Source organism: Gallinula chloropus, assembly GCF_964237585.1.
Source record: "Gallinula chloropus genome assembly, chromosome: 4".
Lineage (NCBI taxonomy): Eukaryota > Metazoa > Chordata > Aves > Gruiformes > Rallidae > Gallinula > Gallinula chloropus.
Genome location: NC_140088.1, coordinates 43,785,444 through 43,805,019, shown reverse-complemented (window position 1 = coordinate 43,805,019; position 19,576 = coordinate 43,785,444). Strand labels below are relative to the sequence as shown.

At 46.3% G+C, this 19,576-nt stretch overlaps 1 protein-coding gene across 1 annotated transcript in view; it reads left to right on the top strand.

Annotated features, from left to right (window-relative positions):
• Positions 1–8,432: 8,432 nt before the first annotated feature.
• MAP3K9 (mitogen-activated protein kinase kinase kinase 9) overlaps positions 8,433–19,576 on the top strand; it is a gene marked incomplete at both ends in the record, with an annotated part of 55,360 nt that continues 44,216 nt past the window's right edge. Inside the window, 2 exons of the mRNA XM_084263957.1 lie at positions 8,433–8,733; positions 13,948–14,361. Coding sequence (XP_084120083.1) covers positions 8,433–8,733; positions 13,948–14,361 — 715 coding nt within the window. The remainder of the gene's footprint in view (positions 8,734–13,947; positions 14,362–19,576) is intronic.

Below are 19,576 nucleotides of genomic sequence, written 5' to 3'. Positions count from 1 at the left end.
AGGGGGGTCTGGCACTGGAACAGGCTTCCCAAGGAAGTGGTCACAGCCCCAAGCTGGGCTGAGGACAAGAAGTGTCTGGATGATGTGCTCAGTGCCGTGCTCTGCCTTGTCTGGCCCTGTGTGGAGCCAGGAGTTGGACTCGATGGGCCTTATGGCCCCTTCCAGCTCAGGACATTCTAGGATTCCATGATTCTATATTTTACATATGCATTCAAATAATACAGGCAAATAGCACGCTAGGTTTTCCTTCAGCTTATTAGAAAATGGTGGGTTCCATTCAGCCATTCAGTCTCACCAGGTACCTGGTCTACAGTCCCAGGGAGGTGTGTGCTTCTGTTGCAGGCTTCAGTCCTTCAGACTCCCAGAGGAGTGCCATGGAGTCTAACAAGAGTAGATACCTTTGTAGAGTAATGGAAAGGCTCTGCTGGCACGAATTTGAGGTCAGCGCTTAATGAGCATTAAAGCAGTGAGTGAATTATGCAGCTCATTCTATTGAATCATTACAGAAATCCCTGTTAGCCTCACACAGGTTACAGAAAAATAGTTTAAAAAAGATATATCTGAGAATTGCAAAACCTTTTGTTGTGACTCTTTTTCAAAACTCCTCTTCCTGTTGAGCCAAGTGTCTTACTCGTTTTGAATACAAGAGTCAAAGCTGACTTTGGGAAAGCTCTGATTATTACTTGCCCCTCCACAAATGTTGTAGGTAGAATCTTACCTGAGACCTTTTGGGATTGAAGCTGAGACTCTTTGTTTCCCAGTGATAATTTCAGATCCTACCAGCAGTGGAGCAGGACAACTTATGCTTGAGCAATATATATGTGCAGAAAGCCTGTCATCCATCCATACACTAGCCAATAGGGGGTTGGACTCGATGATCTCTTGAGGTCCCTTCTAACCCCTACAATTCTGTGATTCTGTCAAACCTCTGAGAGGCCCTTTCAGCAGCATAATTTGGAGGCATGATACCACACCATGAGAAAGAAACAGGCATGTATTCTGCCTGCCATGTTAATCATGTCTAGTGCTATATTTTCAAATCTACTCAGGTAACAATTAGAGTCAAAGACACACAGCAGTCTGCAATCTCTTTAGGCCAACTCTTCTACAAAAGCTTCAGCTGTACAGTGAACTGCGCAGGGCCTTGATGGTGTGGAGGAATAGGGTGCACCAATGAAGACTACCAATTAGGGAAAGAAAGAAATAAAGCACATTAATTTTGGAGTGTAAAATCAGACTCTGAGATGGTTGCAACAGTGTAATGTGAAATCCCTGCTTCACAGGTTGGTGTCTCTGGCAGTCTGGGACTGTCCATGGATCTGGGGCTGCCCATGGATCGGGGGCTGCCCATATTGAGAGACTGCATTACAACAAAGCCCATGATGTGTCTCTCTGCCCACACTGAACTAAAACATCAACACAGGATTAGGTCCATTCCCCTGTAAGTACAAGGAAATCCCCTTCCAGTTGCCTTATGGAATATCAAATAAATATAGTATCTTATTTGAGCTTAGTCACCAGGCAAAAAGTAGATGCTATACAGGAAAATCAACACAGAAAATTCTCTGGTAAAGTCTCATGTTTTTTGAAAGAGGCTCCTCTATGTAATTCTGTTAAGGATTTAAACTGTGACTGCAAATAAAAGGAGACAGCAGGCAAATGTTGCCTATTCCCTCAAGACAACATGGAAAAAAACAATTACTACTGCACTGACCTAGTTGGTCTTATTTTAGATTGAGGTTTATTATTCTGAATAGTAAGTTCACTTACTGAATACAAATTAGAGAAAAAAGATATCAGCCTCAATCAGCAAAAGGCTTGCTTTATACCAAATGAAAAGGCTACCTGGTTTACATCCATGCACCTCTACCGACAGGAGATTCAGTAAGGTTATGATTTGGTTATAAAGCAATGATATAGATACGAATGCTAGTATGTAATGGATGTTGTGTGTGTCTCTATGTTGGAATTCTACTGCTCCGTTAGAACTAGGAATGAAGTTTGCATCCAGCTTCTATGTTTTGAGTTCAGATACAGGATTCTTTGCTTTTGTGTTGTGCTTCAGCCACCTGAAAACTGGTCCAAAGGCCCTTTTTCGGGACAATCATAAAGCCTAAACAAAACCCCAGGCTAGCTAATATCTTGTTTCCTATCTTGTTTTTGTTATTCCAAAACCTCACCACCCTCCCTAACAAGGGGGACTTGGTCATTCCTTGGGCAAGTGGCCTTGAATGGGAGCCGAGGTGCCACAGGCAGTGCAGACTGCTCTGAGCGACCACTGCACCACGTGCTGGCTGCTGTGCTTCTGCTTCGTTTTTCCCATGCAAGATAAAAAGGAAGATCAAGGCTGCCAACACCTATAAAGATTTCAGAAACCCCAAAGGTTTGCTGTAGTGTCTTTGCTGAACTCCAGTGGGAGTGTTTGCAATACATTATGCTCAGTTCTTCTACTCAAGTGAGTTAAAGTTTTGCTCCACGCACTTATAAAACTGTGGCACAACGCTGCCAGCCTGGCACTGCAGTCCTGGGGTTTTTCTACAGCAGCAGCAACTCAACCAATCACAAACTAAACATGAGCTATAAATGTGGCTTGGCTTGAGAGAGTATGCAAATGTTAGTTGCAACTAAGACAAAGTTAAACATTATTTCTGTTAGCTGTGTATCTTTTAGTGTAGGCAGAAATGACAGTTGAAAAATCTTTGGTTTATTTGTCTTACAGAGATGCTGTTCAATGTAGGAATGCTTCATGTTACATATGAAATTACAGCGTGGCTTGTAATCACAGTCATGCAAACATTGCTGTATTTTATTACAGAAACAAATTCAAACTAAATTTAAAAGCCAAGTCTGTCTGTAAAATCTACTGGAAGCTCCCTGATTTTGGCCCAGAATTCCCACTCTCCAGTGTTTTCAGTCTCTTATTTTCCAGGTCATCTGTTCTATGGAGAAAGAAGATATAGCCATCTGGGAGATTAGCATATATATTTTATGAAGCAGAGTAGAGCGCTCTCTTTCACTGACTCAGATGCCAAAGACCCAGATTCACAGCCTGCCTCCTAGCTATCACAGCGCAGTTTATAAAGCGTGTCGCCACTGGCTTACCTCTCTCCCCTGCATGAAGATCAAACCTACACCAAAGTGATGTTGGCAAACTAGCACTGTTCTAAAGTGTGGGGAAAAAAACCCCATAGTCTGCCTTTACAGCCATGCAGAGAAGCGATTTATAATGATAGAAGGATCCATTTGTCAGTAAAGCTTACATTGTTTGAGGAGAGATTATCAGCAATTGATCAAACAGATCTGTCCACTGACGAAAGAGGCACCTCCAGCGTGGTGTATATGGCTGTATCTGTGGATATAACCATGGAATGCAGGTGAGATACATCCCCTGAAATGTATGGAAGCCAAATGAGAGCATTAGTTCTGGGTTCATTTAAGATGCCATATAAATTACCATGCGGTGTAAAAGGAGTGAGCTGCACTGAGCAGATGTGCCAAGGAGCATCACCTTAATCATAGAATCACAGAATCATAGAATGGTCTGGGTTGAAAGGGACCCCAAGGATCACAGTGTTCCAACCCCCCTGCCACAGACAGGGCCATCAACCTCCAGGCCTGGAGCTACACAAGGTTGCCCAGGGCCCCATCCAACCTGGCCTTGAACAGCCCCAGGGATGGGGCATCCACCACCTCTCTGGGCAGCCTGTTCCAGCACCTCACCACTCTGTAAAAAACTTCCCCCTAATATCTAAGCTAAACCTTCCCTTCATCAGCTTCAATCCATCCCCCTTGTCCTGCCATTGTCTGCCCTTTTAAAAAGTTGATTCCCCTCCTGTTTCTCTGCTCCCTTCAGGAACAGGAAGGCTGCAATGAGGTCCCCCTGCAGCCTTCTCTTCTCCAGGCTGAACAAGCCCAGCTCCCCTCAGCCTCTCTTCATAGGGGAGGTGCTCCAGCCCTCTGATCATCTTCGTGGCCTCCTCTGAACCCTCTCCAACAGTTCCACATCTTTCTTGTATTGGGGCCCCAGCTCTGGACACAGGACTCCAGATGGGGCCTCATGAGGGCAAAGCAGAGAGGGACAAATCTGTATTAATATTAATCTTTTATACTTTCTTACTCTGCTGGTACTAGTGGTTCTCCAGTACTGCAGTGTAGCTGGACTGTGCTGGCCCTTTTTTTCCTTTCTGGACGTTTCTCATCCTCTTTTTGTTTGGTTTGGTTTTGGTAACATTCTGCTTTTTTTCCCCTCACAGAGCACAGAGATGAGGAACCCAGAGTGCCAACATTTTGATATCTAGTGTAGATTTATGGCTAAGGACTGGCACAGTGGTAAAATGTTGTTATAGAACTGCTAAGTCCAGTGAAGAGGGAGGAAAGGTGTCCATTGAAAGGGAGAGAACTAACTTAGTAGTCAGCACAAACATCTAGAAAAGATAGGGCAAAAGCTGAGACGATCATCCTAAATTAATATCAGTAACAGAGTTGAATAAGTAGTGCATCTAGCATCTAATTCCCATTATTCCAATCTGCTGAATAATAATGGGAACATGTACAGTCTTACTGGTAAAAGGCGTAAGAGAAAAACCCTCCAGTGCAGCATTTGGGCTGTATGTTCACCAGGAAGACGTGCACCATTCCGAAAGTCACTCTGTATCTTGCAAACACATCTTTCACAGGCTGCATGCAGACAGTCTTTAATGTTTTTGTTCTCCTGCCTTTTGCCAGTTACTGAAACATGAACTTAACATTTACCAGCTATTCTGTTGACCTTGATCCTAAGAACAGCTTTCCCAGTCTGCCCAAATCTTTTCATTCAGAAGCCAGTCTCTTACATGGCTGGTAAAAGATGCCAAGGGAAGTCTGTGACAGTGGGAAGATCCTACCACAACTCTTCAAAGCATTTCCCTGGACACTCTCTGTCCTGGTTCCAGCCAGGCCAGAGTTAACCTCCCCAAGCAGCCAGCCCAGGTGAGCTGAGTTAGCCTGAGCTGTTTCCACGCCACCTGACATCACTCCCCCAATAAAAAGGGCTGGCTGGGGAAGGATGCTACTGGGTGCCTCCAGGGCAGGTTGAGTGTGGTTGGGGCATCACCTCAGTCCTCACCTTGGCCCTTGTATTATACAATATTCTGTGTCATCATCAGGCTGGTAAGGTACTCTGTGTTGTCACTAAGTGTGAGTGAAATTTGCCATCGGTTGTTCTGTTCCTTTTGTACGGTGTAAGTAAACTGTCCTTATCCCAGCCCAGGGAGGCTCTGGCTGTTTCTCCTCTGAGAGCGAGCAAGCGGCTGTGGTGCTCAGCTGCTGCTTGGGGCTGAACCACCACACTCTCCCAGCTCCAGGTGCTGGCTGCTCAGGGCTTCCTCAGCCACTCACAACATCTCTATAGTAATAAACACATTGATAATGGGGAAAAAAAAAGTAATAACAAAACCAAACAAACCAGGAAGGAAAAAAAGGACCAACCCAAAATAACCCCTACACTGTCTTTGAGAAGAAAAGCTGCCTGTGAGTTTCAATTTCAAGACGTTCCACAAGATGGCACGGTTCCGTCTTGGCAGGTCACTGCAGCCTGAGCCTCCTCACAAGTCATTTTTCTTGTGTCATTGTTTTCACAATCGGTAAAATAACTCGGTACTACTTGTAGGTTTCTACAGCAGCGATCAAAAGTGTCAAGCAGCTGAAAGATGGGAGGCTACTTTTTTCTTTTCTTTTGCAAAGATTTTTACACTAAAACTAGTGAAGCATTATATTCAGATAAACATAATAGCTGTCCATTGTGTGAGTTAAATCATTTTTCTCCCTAAATAAAAGTATTGCATGCATCTGAGACTGTTTTAATGAGAGACATTAGCATCAATCCTTCAGATTCCATCCCAATCATCTGTTCTTTGAACGCCAAAAGTTATGAACGCAGCTGTTTGTTACCCTTCATCTTCATGATGACAAGTTAACTTAACCTTGGACTTTTGCTGAAAGGGCCAGCTCTGCTGTCCCCTTCCTTCACCTGTCTTGCCCTGCTCCCGCACCTTGTGCTGCCTCTAATGGCGGTGAGTCAACCTAAAGAGCTGACCAAAAACTAGCTCCTTTCACTTGGCAATGTAGCTTTCAATTAGATAAATGAGCTGAAATGACTCTACAGCTGAGCAGTCACCACTGCAGCAATCAGGAAAGCTGGTCAAGCACGTGACGAGGGGCAGGAAAGTCCCTTTCAGCAAGAGAGTAACATTGGATAAGCTCGTGCTAATTGGAAAGCACAAGCTTAAGTAACAGAAGAATGGTGAAAAGGATACATCCTCTGTTCCATCCTCACTAGCAGGAGGAGATGGAGATACAGGAGCAAATCTAAAGCTCATTCCTTAGGTGAGTTCTGTTTGAAAATGACTGTCTGAATCTTGTGGGTGTCACATCAAAACATTAGCTCTGAACTCAACTGGATTTATTTTGCTCTTTATTTGTAAAATAAGGGTTTTAATATGACAGCTCTTCCTGGGCAAGGTGGGGTTTTTTTTTGTTTTGTTTTGTTTCTGTCAGAAAATAAATACTGAGAAGTTTGCAAAAAAAAAAAAAAAAGATATAAAGTAGAAAATTTTCAGTTCCCTCTGGGGAATACTTCTCGCTAAGTGCAGTACTTCTGGGTAAGTTTTGGTTGGGCAGAGGTGCTTTCCCAGCAATCAGAGAAACAAATTCAAGTATTTTACAAAAAAGGTAAGGATTTTGAATGATGTCTCCAACTCAGATCTTCACTATGCCTTTTCTTAAAGCCTGAACCCTGGCACTTCCCAAGCGCAGCAGCCCAGTGCTAACAGAGGAGTAGGGAAATAGATAGACAAAACCCAGCTGCACAGTTTAAAAACTATTAGCAGCTACCCCGTACATAAAATGAACCAAATGCCTCACTAGGGAAGGGAGAATATTTTTGAATTCCATCTTGCAGAGAAGAGTTGTGTAACTCCACTTACAAAACGCTGAAGAGGAGCTAAGCCTGGGATCTTACGTAAGTGGGGAGGCTCCCAGCAGCACGCTTTGCCACCATGATGCACCCATGTCTTCCAGTTCCAGCCTTACCACTGAAAATTGCACGAGGACTTCAGCGAATGCGGGAGTGACGTGGAAAGAGACCGTCCCTCCTGCGTCACCAAGTATGACCTGATCCTGTTCACAAGGGCTGGGATCTTCCCAGGCTGTCAGGACACAGACAGCAGGGAGGAGGGTTTGCGTGCCCAGGCCCGAGCAGCTTTACGTTGGTTGCAAGAGGGAACACGAAACCCAGGCGCTCCCTTTAACGTGTGCGTGGGGCGGGAATGTGTCCTCCTCGACCGCACGAGCCGCCAGGGCTGAAGCACAAGCTTCCCGCAGGGCCCAAGTGAAGAGAGACGGGTCTGGGCCCTGCGGGGGTTGGTTTTGGGCCGGACCCCGTCCCAGCCCGCGGGCGTCCCTCGGGCGTCCCTCGGGTGCGGGCGGGGCGGCGGGCCGCGCCGCTGGTCCGGGAAGGGCGGAGGGCGCGGACGGACGGACAGCTCCGCCTACGCCCGCCATCATTTCAACCGCCGGCACCCACGGGAGCGCCGGGCTGGCTCGGGAGGCCCGGGCGGGAAGCATCGGTGGGCGCCGGGGCAGCCCTGGTTCACCGGCCGCGCCAGAAGACGGCGAGTCTTCAGAAGCGACCAGCGGCGTTTGCCACGGGACCGCTGAGCCGCGGTGGCAGGCGCGGCGCGGCGCGGCCCGGCCCCAGGTGCGCCAACGCGCCGCAGCGGGAGACGCCGGCCCCGCCGCCGGGCAGCAGCGGCCCCGCCCTAGGCAGGCGAAGGTGGCTCCGCCAAGCCGCCCCACCTCTTTCCCGTGTCATGCCCCTTTCACCAGCCAATGAGAAGCGGCGGGGAAGGCGGAGCTCGGAGCGCTTCACTGACAAGCGCCGCGAGGCCCAATGGGAAGCGAAAGCTGACGAGGCGCGGGCCAATTGCGGAGCGCCGCTGAGTGCGGGATGCCGGGGCAGGAGGCTGGGCGGGGAGGGGGCGCGGCTCAGGGGGCGCGAGCCCTCAATCAGGTGAGGGCGGCGTTGACGGGCGGCGGCAGCGGCCAACGGCGGCGAGGGGGCGGGGTCTCCCCCCTGCCGCCGCCGAAGCTGCCAGAGAGTCAGGTGGCTCCGGGATGCGCGGCCGCGGCGGCAGGAGGAGGCGGGCAGGGAGGGGGAGGAGGAGGGGGATGCGGCGGCGGCTCGGCGGCACGCGCTGCCTGCCTTCGCCTTTCCCCTCGCTGCGCTGAGGCGGCCCAGCACCGGCACCCCACCCCCCTCCCCGGATTCCCCCCGACGGCGGCACCTGCTGCCGGCAGGCGCCGGGCCGTATGAACAATAGGCGGCGGTACCGGCCCCGCCGCCCCCCGCAGCGCCCGGCTGCCGCGGGCGCCTCCCCCTATGGAGCAGCCTCGCCATGGAGCCCCTCACAGAGCTCAGCCAGGAGGGCGCAGGCGGCGGGGAGCCGCCGGGCGGCGGGCCGCTCTGGACCGCCGTCTTCGAGTACGAGGCGTGCGGCGAGGACGAGTTGAGCCTGCGGCCGGGGGACGTGGTGCAGGTGCTGTCCCGGGACTCGCATGTGTCTGGCGACGAGGGATGGTGGACGGGCAAGATCGACCAGCGCGTCGGCATCTTCCCCAGCAACTACGTGAGCAGCGGTGTGCAGGGGGCCGGCCCGGAGCTGCGGGCCCGCTACCCGCCGCCCCCCGTCATACAGCGTAAGGCGGCTCAGGGCGGGGGTGCGGGGGGAGCTCGGCGTGGCCCCTCGCCGCCACCCGGCGGGAGGCAGCGGCCCGGTCCCGGCCCTCTTGTGGGCCGGGGGGGGTGGTGGGGGGTGGGGCCGCCACGGTGGGCGGGGACGGGCCGGACCGGCGGGAGCCGGGGCTGGCGGGATGGGTTGGGGTCGGGGGAGCCTCGGCCCTCCCAGGGTCCGTGAGGGGGAGGCGGGACCGCCGCCGGCACGGAGGGAGGCCCGGTCCGGTCAGGTCTCTCCGGCCCTTCCGTTGGCCCCGACGGGAGCCGGGACCGCCGCGGTGGAGTGAGCCCCGGGCCTTTGCAGGGAGGCCGCGGGGCTCGGCCGGCGGTGAGGGCTGTAGGGGCGAGTGGGCTCCCCGGTGGCCCTTGGCGCGGGAGCAGAGGGGGCTGCGGCGGCCCGGCACCTCAGGTCCTGGGGCCGCCAGCCAAAGGCTGGGCCGGGGCCCTCTTCCCCCCGGCCTGGTTCCGTGGTCCATTCCCTTTCCCACCCGCAGCCGCATTCCTGCTGCTCCAGTGCCCTTCTGCCTTCCAGGCTAACGCTCCTCTCCGGGGAGGCCGACCCCAGCTCGGTGCGTTACGTTTCACTGACGCCGGGAGCGGTTTCCCGTTATTAAGTCCTGCGTTTCCAGGGGCTGATCGGTTTTCACCAAACGGCTGAAGCTTGGTGGCCAGGCAGTGATTGGCAGAGTCCCCGGGCGCTCTGGTGACTCCCCCTTTAAGAACATCCTTAAGGACAGGCAGCTGGCCGCAAAGGAAGCGGTTGCCTTCTGCAGTGTTGATTCACTGCAAATCCTTGTTTGGTGTCTTCCTTTCTCACAATCAAAAGCGTATCATTTCTGACGTAAAAATTCCAAAAGTTGACTTGTGTTACCAGGTTCCCCCTTAGCCCTTTGCCATCTTACAAATTCTCTTCTAAAATACCTGTGACTGAGTTTTGATATCTGGGCCTACTTGGCCATTGTTTGACTAAGTTGTGGTGTTGAAGGCACGAAGGGATGGGTTTGTTTGCATGAGCTTTCGTGCAGTTTTGAAGCCTTTGTTGGAGCTGGAGAATAGAGCCATTTCATCTCTATGGCTTGGTTGGGTTTTTTTTAGCCACTATGTGAAACTGTGGAAAGAGAAATAGTGTTGGATGACTGCTTCTAGATCCTATTTATCTATCACTAGTGACAGTTCAGGCAAAAATAAAGCTTTTTTTTTCTTTTTTGGTGGGGCGTGGAGAAACCTTTAGACTAGTAGGATTTTCTAGAAAATAAAAGGAGCAAAAAGTAGCTTTGTCCTATCTGGGACGTACCTCCAAGGAATACAACTAATAGCTTTTTTTTCTTATTCTGTCTTCTGCTTGAAAGCATTTAGGTAAAAGCTCAGCAATTCATGGTGTTGCCCTTGGGATTGTGAAGGGACCAGGTTGTGCAGTGGTGGTGCTTGCTTTCATTCTGGAACAGTATAGATTATTTTCTTCCCCACCCCATGCAGCAAACACTGGACACTTGCTAGGTTTTGCCTTTGAGATAGAATAACGATTTCTACAGAACTTCTTGAAGCCTCAGGTCCTCTTGTGATTTGGCTGTAACCATGGATTCTCCAGCCCTACTGCACCTTCTATGATTTGATAGTTCAGGAACAGATGTGGAGTTGCACCTTCCCCCTTTTATCCTTGTTTTACCCTTGTAGTGCCACCACAGCACTACAGTCCTCCTGTTCTCTCAAGCCATCAATTGTAGGTTTGCGACAGAGTAGAATTTACTGCCCTCCAGTAAGTTTTTAATACTGTAAAGGAGTGTATTTCTTTATTTTTAAAAAACAATCCAATTCAGGCAGGGCTTAGAGCTGGTTGCTGTTGAATGAGGTGTTCAAGTTTAATGTTAGAAGTGCCATTGGAAGCAATGATACCTGCTTTTAGAGCTGGCACTGTTGGTTTGTTAGCTGTCTAGAATAGCAGTCTACTGTTAACTTACTGGACTACCAAGTATTAAAGTCTTTCAGGAATGATGCGAGATGTCATTCCAGATGTGCACCTGGGCACAGAAACTCTTTTTAGTTGCATTCCTAAAGTTTACATTCACGTTTGCTGAAGGTTTCGCAGTGTAAGTCCCAGAGATTGTGCCTCCACTGAGGGCTGTGTTTCAGCCATCCATCTAACATGCTTGGATCTCACCTCTGTAGGGGGTAATATCATGATAAAAGTAGCTTATTAAGGCTGTCAGCACTGGGCCGGCTGAAGGACCCTCATCTGCTCTTGCACACTACAGGCAGAATTAAATAGCTTAATTGTAGGGTATAATAAATGCTGATTAAATAGCAGCTACTTTGCAGTTGGTGACATGGCCACCGGTTCATGGAGTACAGGCTCCTTATCCGTCCCCAAAGGAATGTTAGCACCTTAGTTCTTAAATCCTAAGGCAGCAATTGTGTGCCAGGCCTCACCGTTGCCTTCATAGCCCAGTACTGCATGTCTGCTAAGTTAAAGTAGAGTCAGACAAGGGGTTAGCGTGTTAAGGGGCAGGGTGAGGAAAAACAAGTATTTTGTGGGCTGTGGGCTGTGTAACTAAGTCTGCGAAAATGAAGAAGCAAATCCAACACAAAATACCTTTAAAAAAACAAATTCTAAAGATATTTTGGGGTTTTTTTGGGCTGCTTTTTTTTTCCCCTGATTATACTGCCAATAAGGATGAGCAGGCTGGTCACCCTTAAAGAAACATATGTTCAAAGTAAAGCTAAGGTCATACTTTGCAAATAAGAGAGAACTTCCTTTGCAAAGTAACTTGCAGTGTGAACCATTACATTGCATCTAGAAGCATAAATCTCAGAGTTTATCGCCCCGAAGCCGTGGCGGGCGGGGGGCTGGAGGCAGGGCAGAGCAGGGCGGGCTGAAGGCAGGGCAGTGCAGGGGGGATTGCGGGCGGGGGAAGGGAGGGGGCGTGCAGGCAGGGAGATGCGGGCAGGGCCGGGCAGGGCAGAGGGGTTGCGGGTCGGGTCGGGGGGGCTGCAGGCAGGGGGGCTGCGGGCGAGGGAAGGTGCGGGCTGGGCACGGCGCTTGCCCGCGGGGCCGGCCCGCCGCCGCGGGAGCTGTCCCTTCAGCACCGCCGGCCCTGCCTCCCGCCGAGCTGCGAGAAACGCCCGAGGAAAAGGTTGGTTGTGAACACCTCAGGATGGGGTGTGTCGGGAGTTCCACGGACGGTCTGCCCATCTTGCGTTGTGTTGGGTCGTTTTGGGGTTTTGAGCTGGCGCTGTGCCTAGGAGCAGGTTAAGTGAGTGTTCTGCCAGTGCTGAAGTTCTCCTGACTGAAAGTGATAGGACTCAGCATCTGGTATCTTCAGCTCTTCTATCAGTGAGAAATACTGGAGCAGCTCTGTTAGTATATTCCCAGTGACAGAGCCTCTTATATCTGGAGTTATTGTGTAAGTCCTTGAAGTTCAGAGTATTACCAAAAAGAAGACTCTGCTGGCCAGTTTCCCATCTTGTTTCTCATTAATGGAATACTAGGGAGAAGACCACAAGCATCCATATTACACTAGCTAAGGATTCAGCTGTGTTGGCTGTGCAGCAGAGGAAGGGTGATGATATAATCCCTATATGTAGTCAACTGTAGCTCATGGCTTTGACTTTTCAAAATCATGTTCAGAGAAGATAGAGCTTGGTAGGAAAAAGAAAAAAAAAATTGCAACTGTGGGCAGCAGAGTTCATAGTAACTCTACAGTTCTGTGACAGTGTCTCATACACTTGTACTTTGGAAACACACTGACAGGAATAAGTAAAATAACTAAGCAGAATCTAACCTGTTGCTTTGCCTTGTATGACTATGTAATTTCTTTCAAAAACAGCAGAGAGTTTTATGTGTACAAGTGATAACTGCAAAACCCAGTAATATTAATACAGCACTCTGAATTAATACCTACCTACATCAAGTAAGTCTGTTACAGTCTTAATTTCCTTTCTACTTGACAAAGCAGGGGAACCATGTCAGATTTGGCATTTCAAATGAAGCAAAGTGTTAAAATTGTCTTAGTGACTTTCTGCTTAAATTGTTGTGTTATCATATTTTTCTTTTAAAAAAGCTTCTTTGCCTGTAATTAATTGGTAACCAGTGAATGGGACCTCAGCAGTGTCCTGCCATTCCTGTAAATTCAACCGTGGTCTCATCGATCACTCTGTGGGTTTTCCATTCTACACTGGTCAGTACTGGGTCGGTTCTTTTGGTGTCTGTGAGCATAAACTATACTTAGCCTACAGTTGTACAGGACACATTTCCCCACTGCTTTTGCTGCAAATGCAATTTATGTGCGGAATTAAGACATCTAAATTTGTAGGTTTGGAGTTTTTTTTAACTACAGAACACCAAGAAGCCACCAGCTACTGGGCAGCCTGTAGCAAATAGCTATGAGTGCATGGGAACGGAAAATGATGCTGTTACTTCATGTAGTTTCTGTTATAAAAATGCAGCAGGCATTAATTCATGTTTTTTCTTATTGCTTGCTCTGCATACTCACTCAGTACGTGGTCTGATCCATCTGTTTGTAATACTATCATCAGTAGTGTCAGAATTGGTTAACACATCTCTTGTGGGGAATGAATCTGCAGAGCCTGTAGAGGTGTGGAGGAATAAGCATGATTTGGGAAGGACTAAAGGGCTGTTAGTGGCAGTTGAAGAAGAGACATTCAAATAAGGGGCAGATGCAGGAGCGGATGCATTTTGTGTTGAATTTTAGCCCTGTCACATTGAGCACTGTATATTAAATCAGTGAAGATTAGCCTATGGGTGTGTTTTCTTTTTTTTTCAAATCTTGTACTGCCATTGAGGGCAGGAGATGAAGGTTTATCCTTTAGGGAGTGTTAGTGTTACAAGGGTTTAAATGTGTCGAGAGGACACAATTTTATTAAGTGGCATTCACCACCATTAGGTCAGATTTGTCACCATGAGTGCTGAGTACTTCATACAGGCTTTATTACACTTCAAGATCTGTTTTACCACACTATTTGGCAATGAAGGGTTGTCAGAAGGGACAACTGCTTTCATTTGTATTGTCTTGGAATGAAAATTGGCATTTCCTCCAAGGGTAAGGATCAGGTTAAGCAATGCAGACCTTCAGTTGATGTACAGCACGTGTAGTTACTAAACGTTTACATCCTTTTTTTTTCTTTCTTTTTTTTCTTTTTTCTCCCCCTCCCTTCTCTAGTCCTGGAGATCGACTTCTCAGAGCTTGTTCTGGAGGAAATCATTGGCATAGGAGGCTTCGGAAAAGTATATCGAGCTGTATGGATAGGAGATGAGGTTGCTGTCAAGGCAGCTCGCTATGACCCTGATGAGGACATCAGCCAGACCATTGAGAATGTCCGACAAGAGGCCAAGCTCTTTGCAATGTTAAAGCATCCCAACATCATTGCCCTCAGGGGCGTGTGTTTGAAGGAACCTAATCTTTGCTTGATCATGGAGTTTGCCCGAGGAGGATCGCTCAATAGAGTATTGTCTGGTAAAAGGATACCTCCTGACATACTGGTGAACTGGGCGGTACAGATTGCAAGGGGAATGAACTACCTGCATGAGGAAGCAATTGTTCCCATCATTCACCGTGACCTGAAGTCCAGCAACAGTAAGTGCTGCACAGTGAACAGCCAGGGTGTTGGGGTACGGCTTCAGAAAGTAATCCTATAAAGAAGGAAGGGGTGTCTGTGTATGTGTTAATGTTAACTTAGCATGCCTTTCTTGTGAACCATTGTATCCTCTAATTCAGTACCAGAGGGGTTTATTTTTCTACAATACAGTGCTGCAGACCACAGGAAACATGGAAGTCTTCACTTTGTGGAAGCAACTTAAATGATTGGATGCAAAAACTGCTTAAATGGAGCATGCTTCTGTAGTAGTTGACATATATACAGTGTCCCAGTTTTATTGAAATTTCAGCAGACTTCTGTATGTTCGAGTCTTATTGAACGTCAAGGGTGTATTCTTCCAATTTTTGGAAGGATAAATGCTCCTTTGCAAAGATGGATGCTCCTAAAATTTCAGATGACCTGCTAGATTTGGCTGTATAGATGAGATGCTAGCCTGTTTTCCTTAAGGGAGATTTAACCCTGCTGAACTGGATCTTCTCTCTATTCCTCGTAGAGCTGGTGTTGACAGAAACATTAACTCGGGTAAATGAAATGTCCCAGTGGGTGCCCTTGTACACCCAGGACTTCAGCTGATGTTTGTGGTTCTTTACGTAGGACGCAGCTGACACATTAGAACGCGGGGACTGAACTTTGGTGTTAATGATTCTGGAATTCATGGTGAACAGCTATTCTTTAATACTAACAACATTATTGCCTGCTACTTGGGTATTGTTTTTGTAGTATATCTGTTTTTCCAAACTTAACTGCCCAGAGGTCAAACATGTGCCTAAAACATTGTTTATGAGTATGGGAGTAAACTCCTGCAGTGGTTTAAAGATTGTCATCTTTGTTCCTGATGCCTACATGCAGGTCTTTGGCCTTTCTCTCTACTTCTCTGCGTCTAGATGGCTAGAGCAAATTCGTAGCTGCATGTTGGCTGCAGAAATCTGATAGGTGTGTTAGCATGAACTCATTTTCATTTATGGGTTAAGTTAATAACAAGTGCTGAACTGGGTGGCTGCGATGCAGGCACCTCCTCTCTTCTGTTTTGAGGGTGGTAACATCTAGCAAAGAGGTCTGACAGATGGGGGTTTTAATATCTTAAATAGATTCACTAGAGCTAACATTAACCATCGCGTTGCTGCAATTCCCAGGCCTTCCAGAATCTTCCTGTGGTTCTTTGGCCTCCAATCTTGTGGCAGTGAATTTGCATAGTTTGTTATGAAGGAAAAAAAAAAGTGTTATTAAGTCTTGTTAATGAGTTTGAAAATAGGGACTAGGAGAGCTTTCAGATTAGTTTCTATGATAGTCTTATATTATTAAAATTTCCCTTTTGGTTAGAGTAGGACAATCTTAATGTCTGTAAAGATTTCCTAATATCTAAACCCTTCCCTTACTGATGGCAGCATATGTGGGCATGTTGATAAAAGCTGTGAAATCAAAGTTTGATTGGTTTGGCTAATGGATGACTGGCTGCATCTGTGAATACAAAACAGTTGCCTTCAATTGTTGGGCATTCCCATCTTACCTAAGACAATATTTACCTGCTGATTTTCCTAACAGGCTATTAAGACTTCATTGCTTAATGCCTCCTGAATGTTTTAGAGGTTTAGAGTAACAGTTATTTCTGATACAAAGCTCTTGAGCTCAGAATATTTCACTGTTTTATTCAGACTAGAGACTGCTAGTTGTAAAAGGGAAACTCACATCGACTAGAGAACCAGCTCAACTGAAGGGACACCAGTGCACAATGTCACCAACCAAACACAGCTGTGGATGCTAAAAACATCTGTACTGTTAGCAGCAAGTGTAAATAACTCTTGTCACAGTGAATCAGCAGTATGTAATAGTGCTACGCTGTAAACTGTCAGAAGTTGAGGGGTTTGCTACATATATTATGAGAATTTTCCTCATTGAGAGGAAGTGATAATAAAGGAAGGGGAAAAATGAGCGGGAATGCCTGTGGAAGGATTGAAAGATGTTCTGTGTTTGGAGAGGAGAGGTAGAGAATTTATATGGTGGTCTTGACCAAATATAGCATCAGAGCTAGTACAGAAAGGATGGGTATAGAAAAATTCTAGCCTAGCTGAGTCTGCAGAAAGCCCTGGGCAACTAAATAAATGTAGGACCTGGAGGGAAAGACTTAGTATTTTAAGGAAAACTCATTGTTTTGTAATTCTCTCTTGAAAGAAGGTGAATTGGTAACCTCACATACTGGTTTGATATCTTACAAAGGCTGTTACTTTGGTTTGGCTATATAGAGGTCTCTGCCGTGCTATTTTAAATGTTTGAAAATGTTATGTTCTTTTCTGGGTATATCTATAAAGCACCTATCATAAATGTTAGATTATGACAAGAGTGAAGCTTTTTTGGCAAGGAGTGACTGTTGGTCTCTTTTGTTTGTTTTTTGTTTAGAGTTTGGGGGTTTTTTTTGTTTGCTTGGGTGTGGGGTTTTTTTGTGTATGCCCCCACCCCCCAAATTTATATTATCTATATATACCTATAATATTACACCCCAAATGTATATTACCAGGTAGACTTACCTCATGGTAGGATGAACAGCTCTGGACTGCCCAAGTCATGTATTTCCAGAATACTCTGCCCCTGCATTGGTGAGATTCTTTTTTCCATTATATCTGTTATGCATCTTGGAAACTGCTCTGCTCTGTTTTCTGTGGAAAAGCTTTTTACAAGTTTTTTTAAAATTGTAAGGATTAGTGGACAAAGTATGTTATTGCCTCCTGATCTAGATATGGCTTGTGCTTTCTGTGGTTTTCTGGTGCATGTGGTTTTCCCAGTTACTGGGAATAATTGAGATGCTGTTAGCTTTGTGCCTGTAGAATTACAAGGTGGTAGCATTTTCCTTGTTACCACCCACCGACAGACAGGTAGTAATATGGCCCTGGAGAAGGAACAGCTTCTGCTTGGAAGAACTGGGAAAAGATTCTTGCAGACATCTTCTTTCATGTACTAACTATCTCCAAGTACTTCAGAGCTGTGGTGGGAGCATCAGCTGTATTGATCTGCTGATTGGTCCCTGCCTGCTGTTAGTAATATATGGTGATTCTCATAGATCTCATCTTGCCTTCAAGCACCAGCTGGGACCTGTGCTATCCATCTGAAGCTGCAGAATGAGTTACTTTGAGAGTTAGGGAACAAGATGGGGGAGTGGGAGAGAACAGAGTTGCCTGATTTAAAATCAAATTTTGTGCTAGACTAGAAGAAAATCAGAGGATGCCTTGCTTTTAGATGTCTGCCTATATTTAGGCAGATATAGAACGCATAAGGTCACTTATGTGACCTTAAAAGATTCATCATTTACGTTTTGAACAGTAGAATAAGTCAAGGGCACCTTATTACAAGTCTGTGAAATTACCCCATTATGTATGTATAAGGATTTGGAAAAAAAAATAGTATTTTTTAATCTAAACTATTGCAGCTTTGTGGACTCAAGCAGTAGGTACAAAAGCAGTGCTCGGGATAGTTCTCAACATTTCTGATGGCATAATGAAGAATGTAAGGTTTTATTTGCTGTAGGAGGTAACTTGGTCTTGTATAGGGCCTGAACTTCTGTATTATTTGAAGATACCAGGAGGTGTCTGTTTCTTGAGGTTCCCCTCATCAAAAAGGACTCTCCAAACCAATTTTCTGTTTTCCTTCTAATGAAAAAGGTAAATATTTCTTGTGTTCTATCGTCATTCTTAATTTTTAAAAATCTTTTTCATTTTCCTAACTTTGTTTAATCCTAATACATTTAGAGGGTAGGAAAAGTGCCCTGTATGTTTCAAGTACCATGTTTGAGACGGGTTTTTATTCTAAATCTTGAGGTTTGGAGAGCTGCCCATTTCATTGCTTTGGGAATGCTAACAGGAAATGAGTACATAAAGATCTTTACAGAACAAGTTGCACACCTCTGATTTTAGTTTTAGAGAACTTGAAATTCTTTTGCCGAGCATCAGTCTGGTAGGTGAGTGTTTCAGTGGTGTCACCAACTGGCATGTCAGTCATATAACTACACAAGAGAAAAGATAACCCAGGAAGGGCGTTTTGTTCTGCTGTGTGAGGAGATAAACTCTTTTTTGGCATTCAAAAGATTTAGTTTATTTCATGTAAAAATTAGTCTTGTTAATCTGAGAGAATCCTTTCTGGCTTCTTTTTCTTCTCCTCATCTGGGAATACTGCTAACTTTTCTCTCTTTAGCTGCATGCTAGTGCTCCACTGAACATTCATTACAGCATTGCTGGTTGTGTGCTTCTCCCAGTGTGAAAGCTTCTAAATAATCTAAATGCTGACCTATAGAAAAAAAGCCACCAGGAATGCCCGCTGAAGTCAACATTACTGTGTTAAGCACAGCTCTAGCTCTCAGAATTTCCCTTCCTTTCATTTCCTGTTTGTGATGAGTCTCATCCGGCCAGAGGAAGGTGCTTGGAGTATAATGCTGAGGATCAAAAAGGTCATTGCTGTTGGTTTTAGTGTTAAGTATTGTAAGTAATGAAGCTGGTCCTCCCTGTTTCTATTTGTCTGTCAGTGTTAAGTATGCCAGCGTTGCTGTAGGGTTAATGCAAGTTAATGCTGCAGAGAACTAGCAAAAGCATGTTTACTCTCTTTTCTTGGGTGGAGTTTTTTTTTTTTTTTACTGTCTCAGCAAAATATGTTTGCTATTTGTACTACATTGAAAGATTTTGCTGAGGGTGTTCATGCCAGTTAGCAAAGTGCTTTATAAAAGTCACCATGTTTGTGGCACGGAAAATCAGCAGCCCAGTGACATGGCCGAGGTCAAAGAAAGAGGTAAGGACAGAGCTCAACAATTCTGATTCAGTCAAGTCAGTAGTTCTTCCCTTCTAGTTCATTAAAAGTGTTCACCACCTCCTTTTTGGACCACCAAGGAGATCTTGTGGTATTCTGAGATTCAAAACTCTACCTTTCTAAAGATTTCCAAACTCAGCTATAAGCTTCCTTAGTAATTTTATGCAGTTGTTAAACCTTTTTCTGTTTGGAAAGATGCTAATAGAGCTGACTTCTACATGGTCTCTGGACAGATGTTCCTAGGACTTAAAACATTCCTTGTGTGGGTTTTTTTTTTTTTTTTTTTTTTGAAGGATGGGTAGAATTTAGAGGCATGAATTCCTTGGGGCTAGTTCAAGTTCAACCCAAGGACAAGAGGACTTGAATGTTATGTGTTGGTCTCTATAACTCAATTAGTGCTCTCATTCC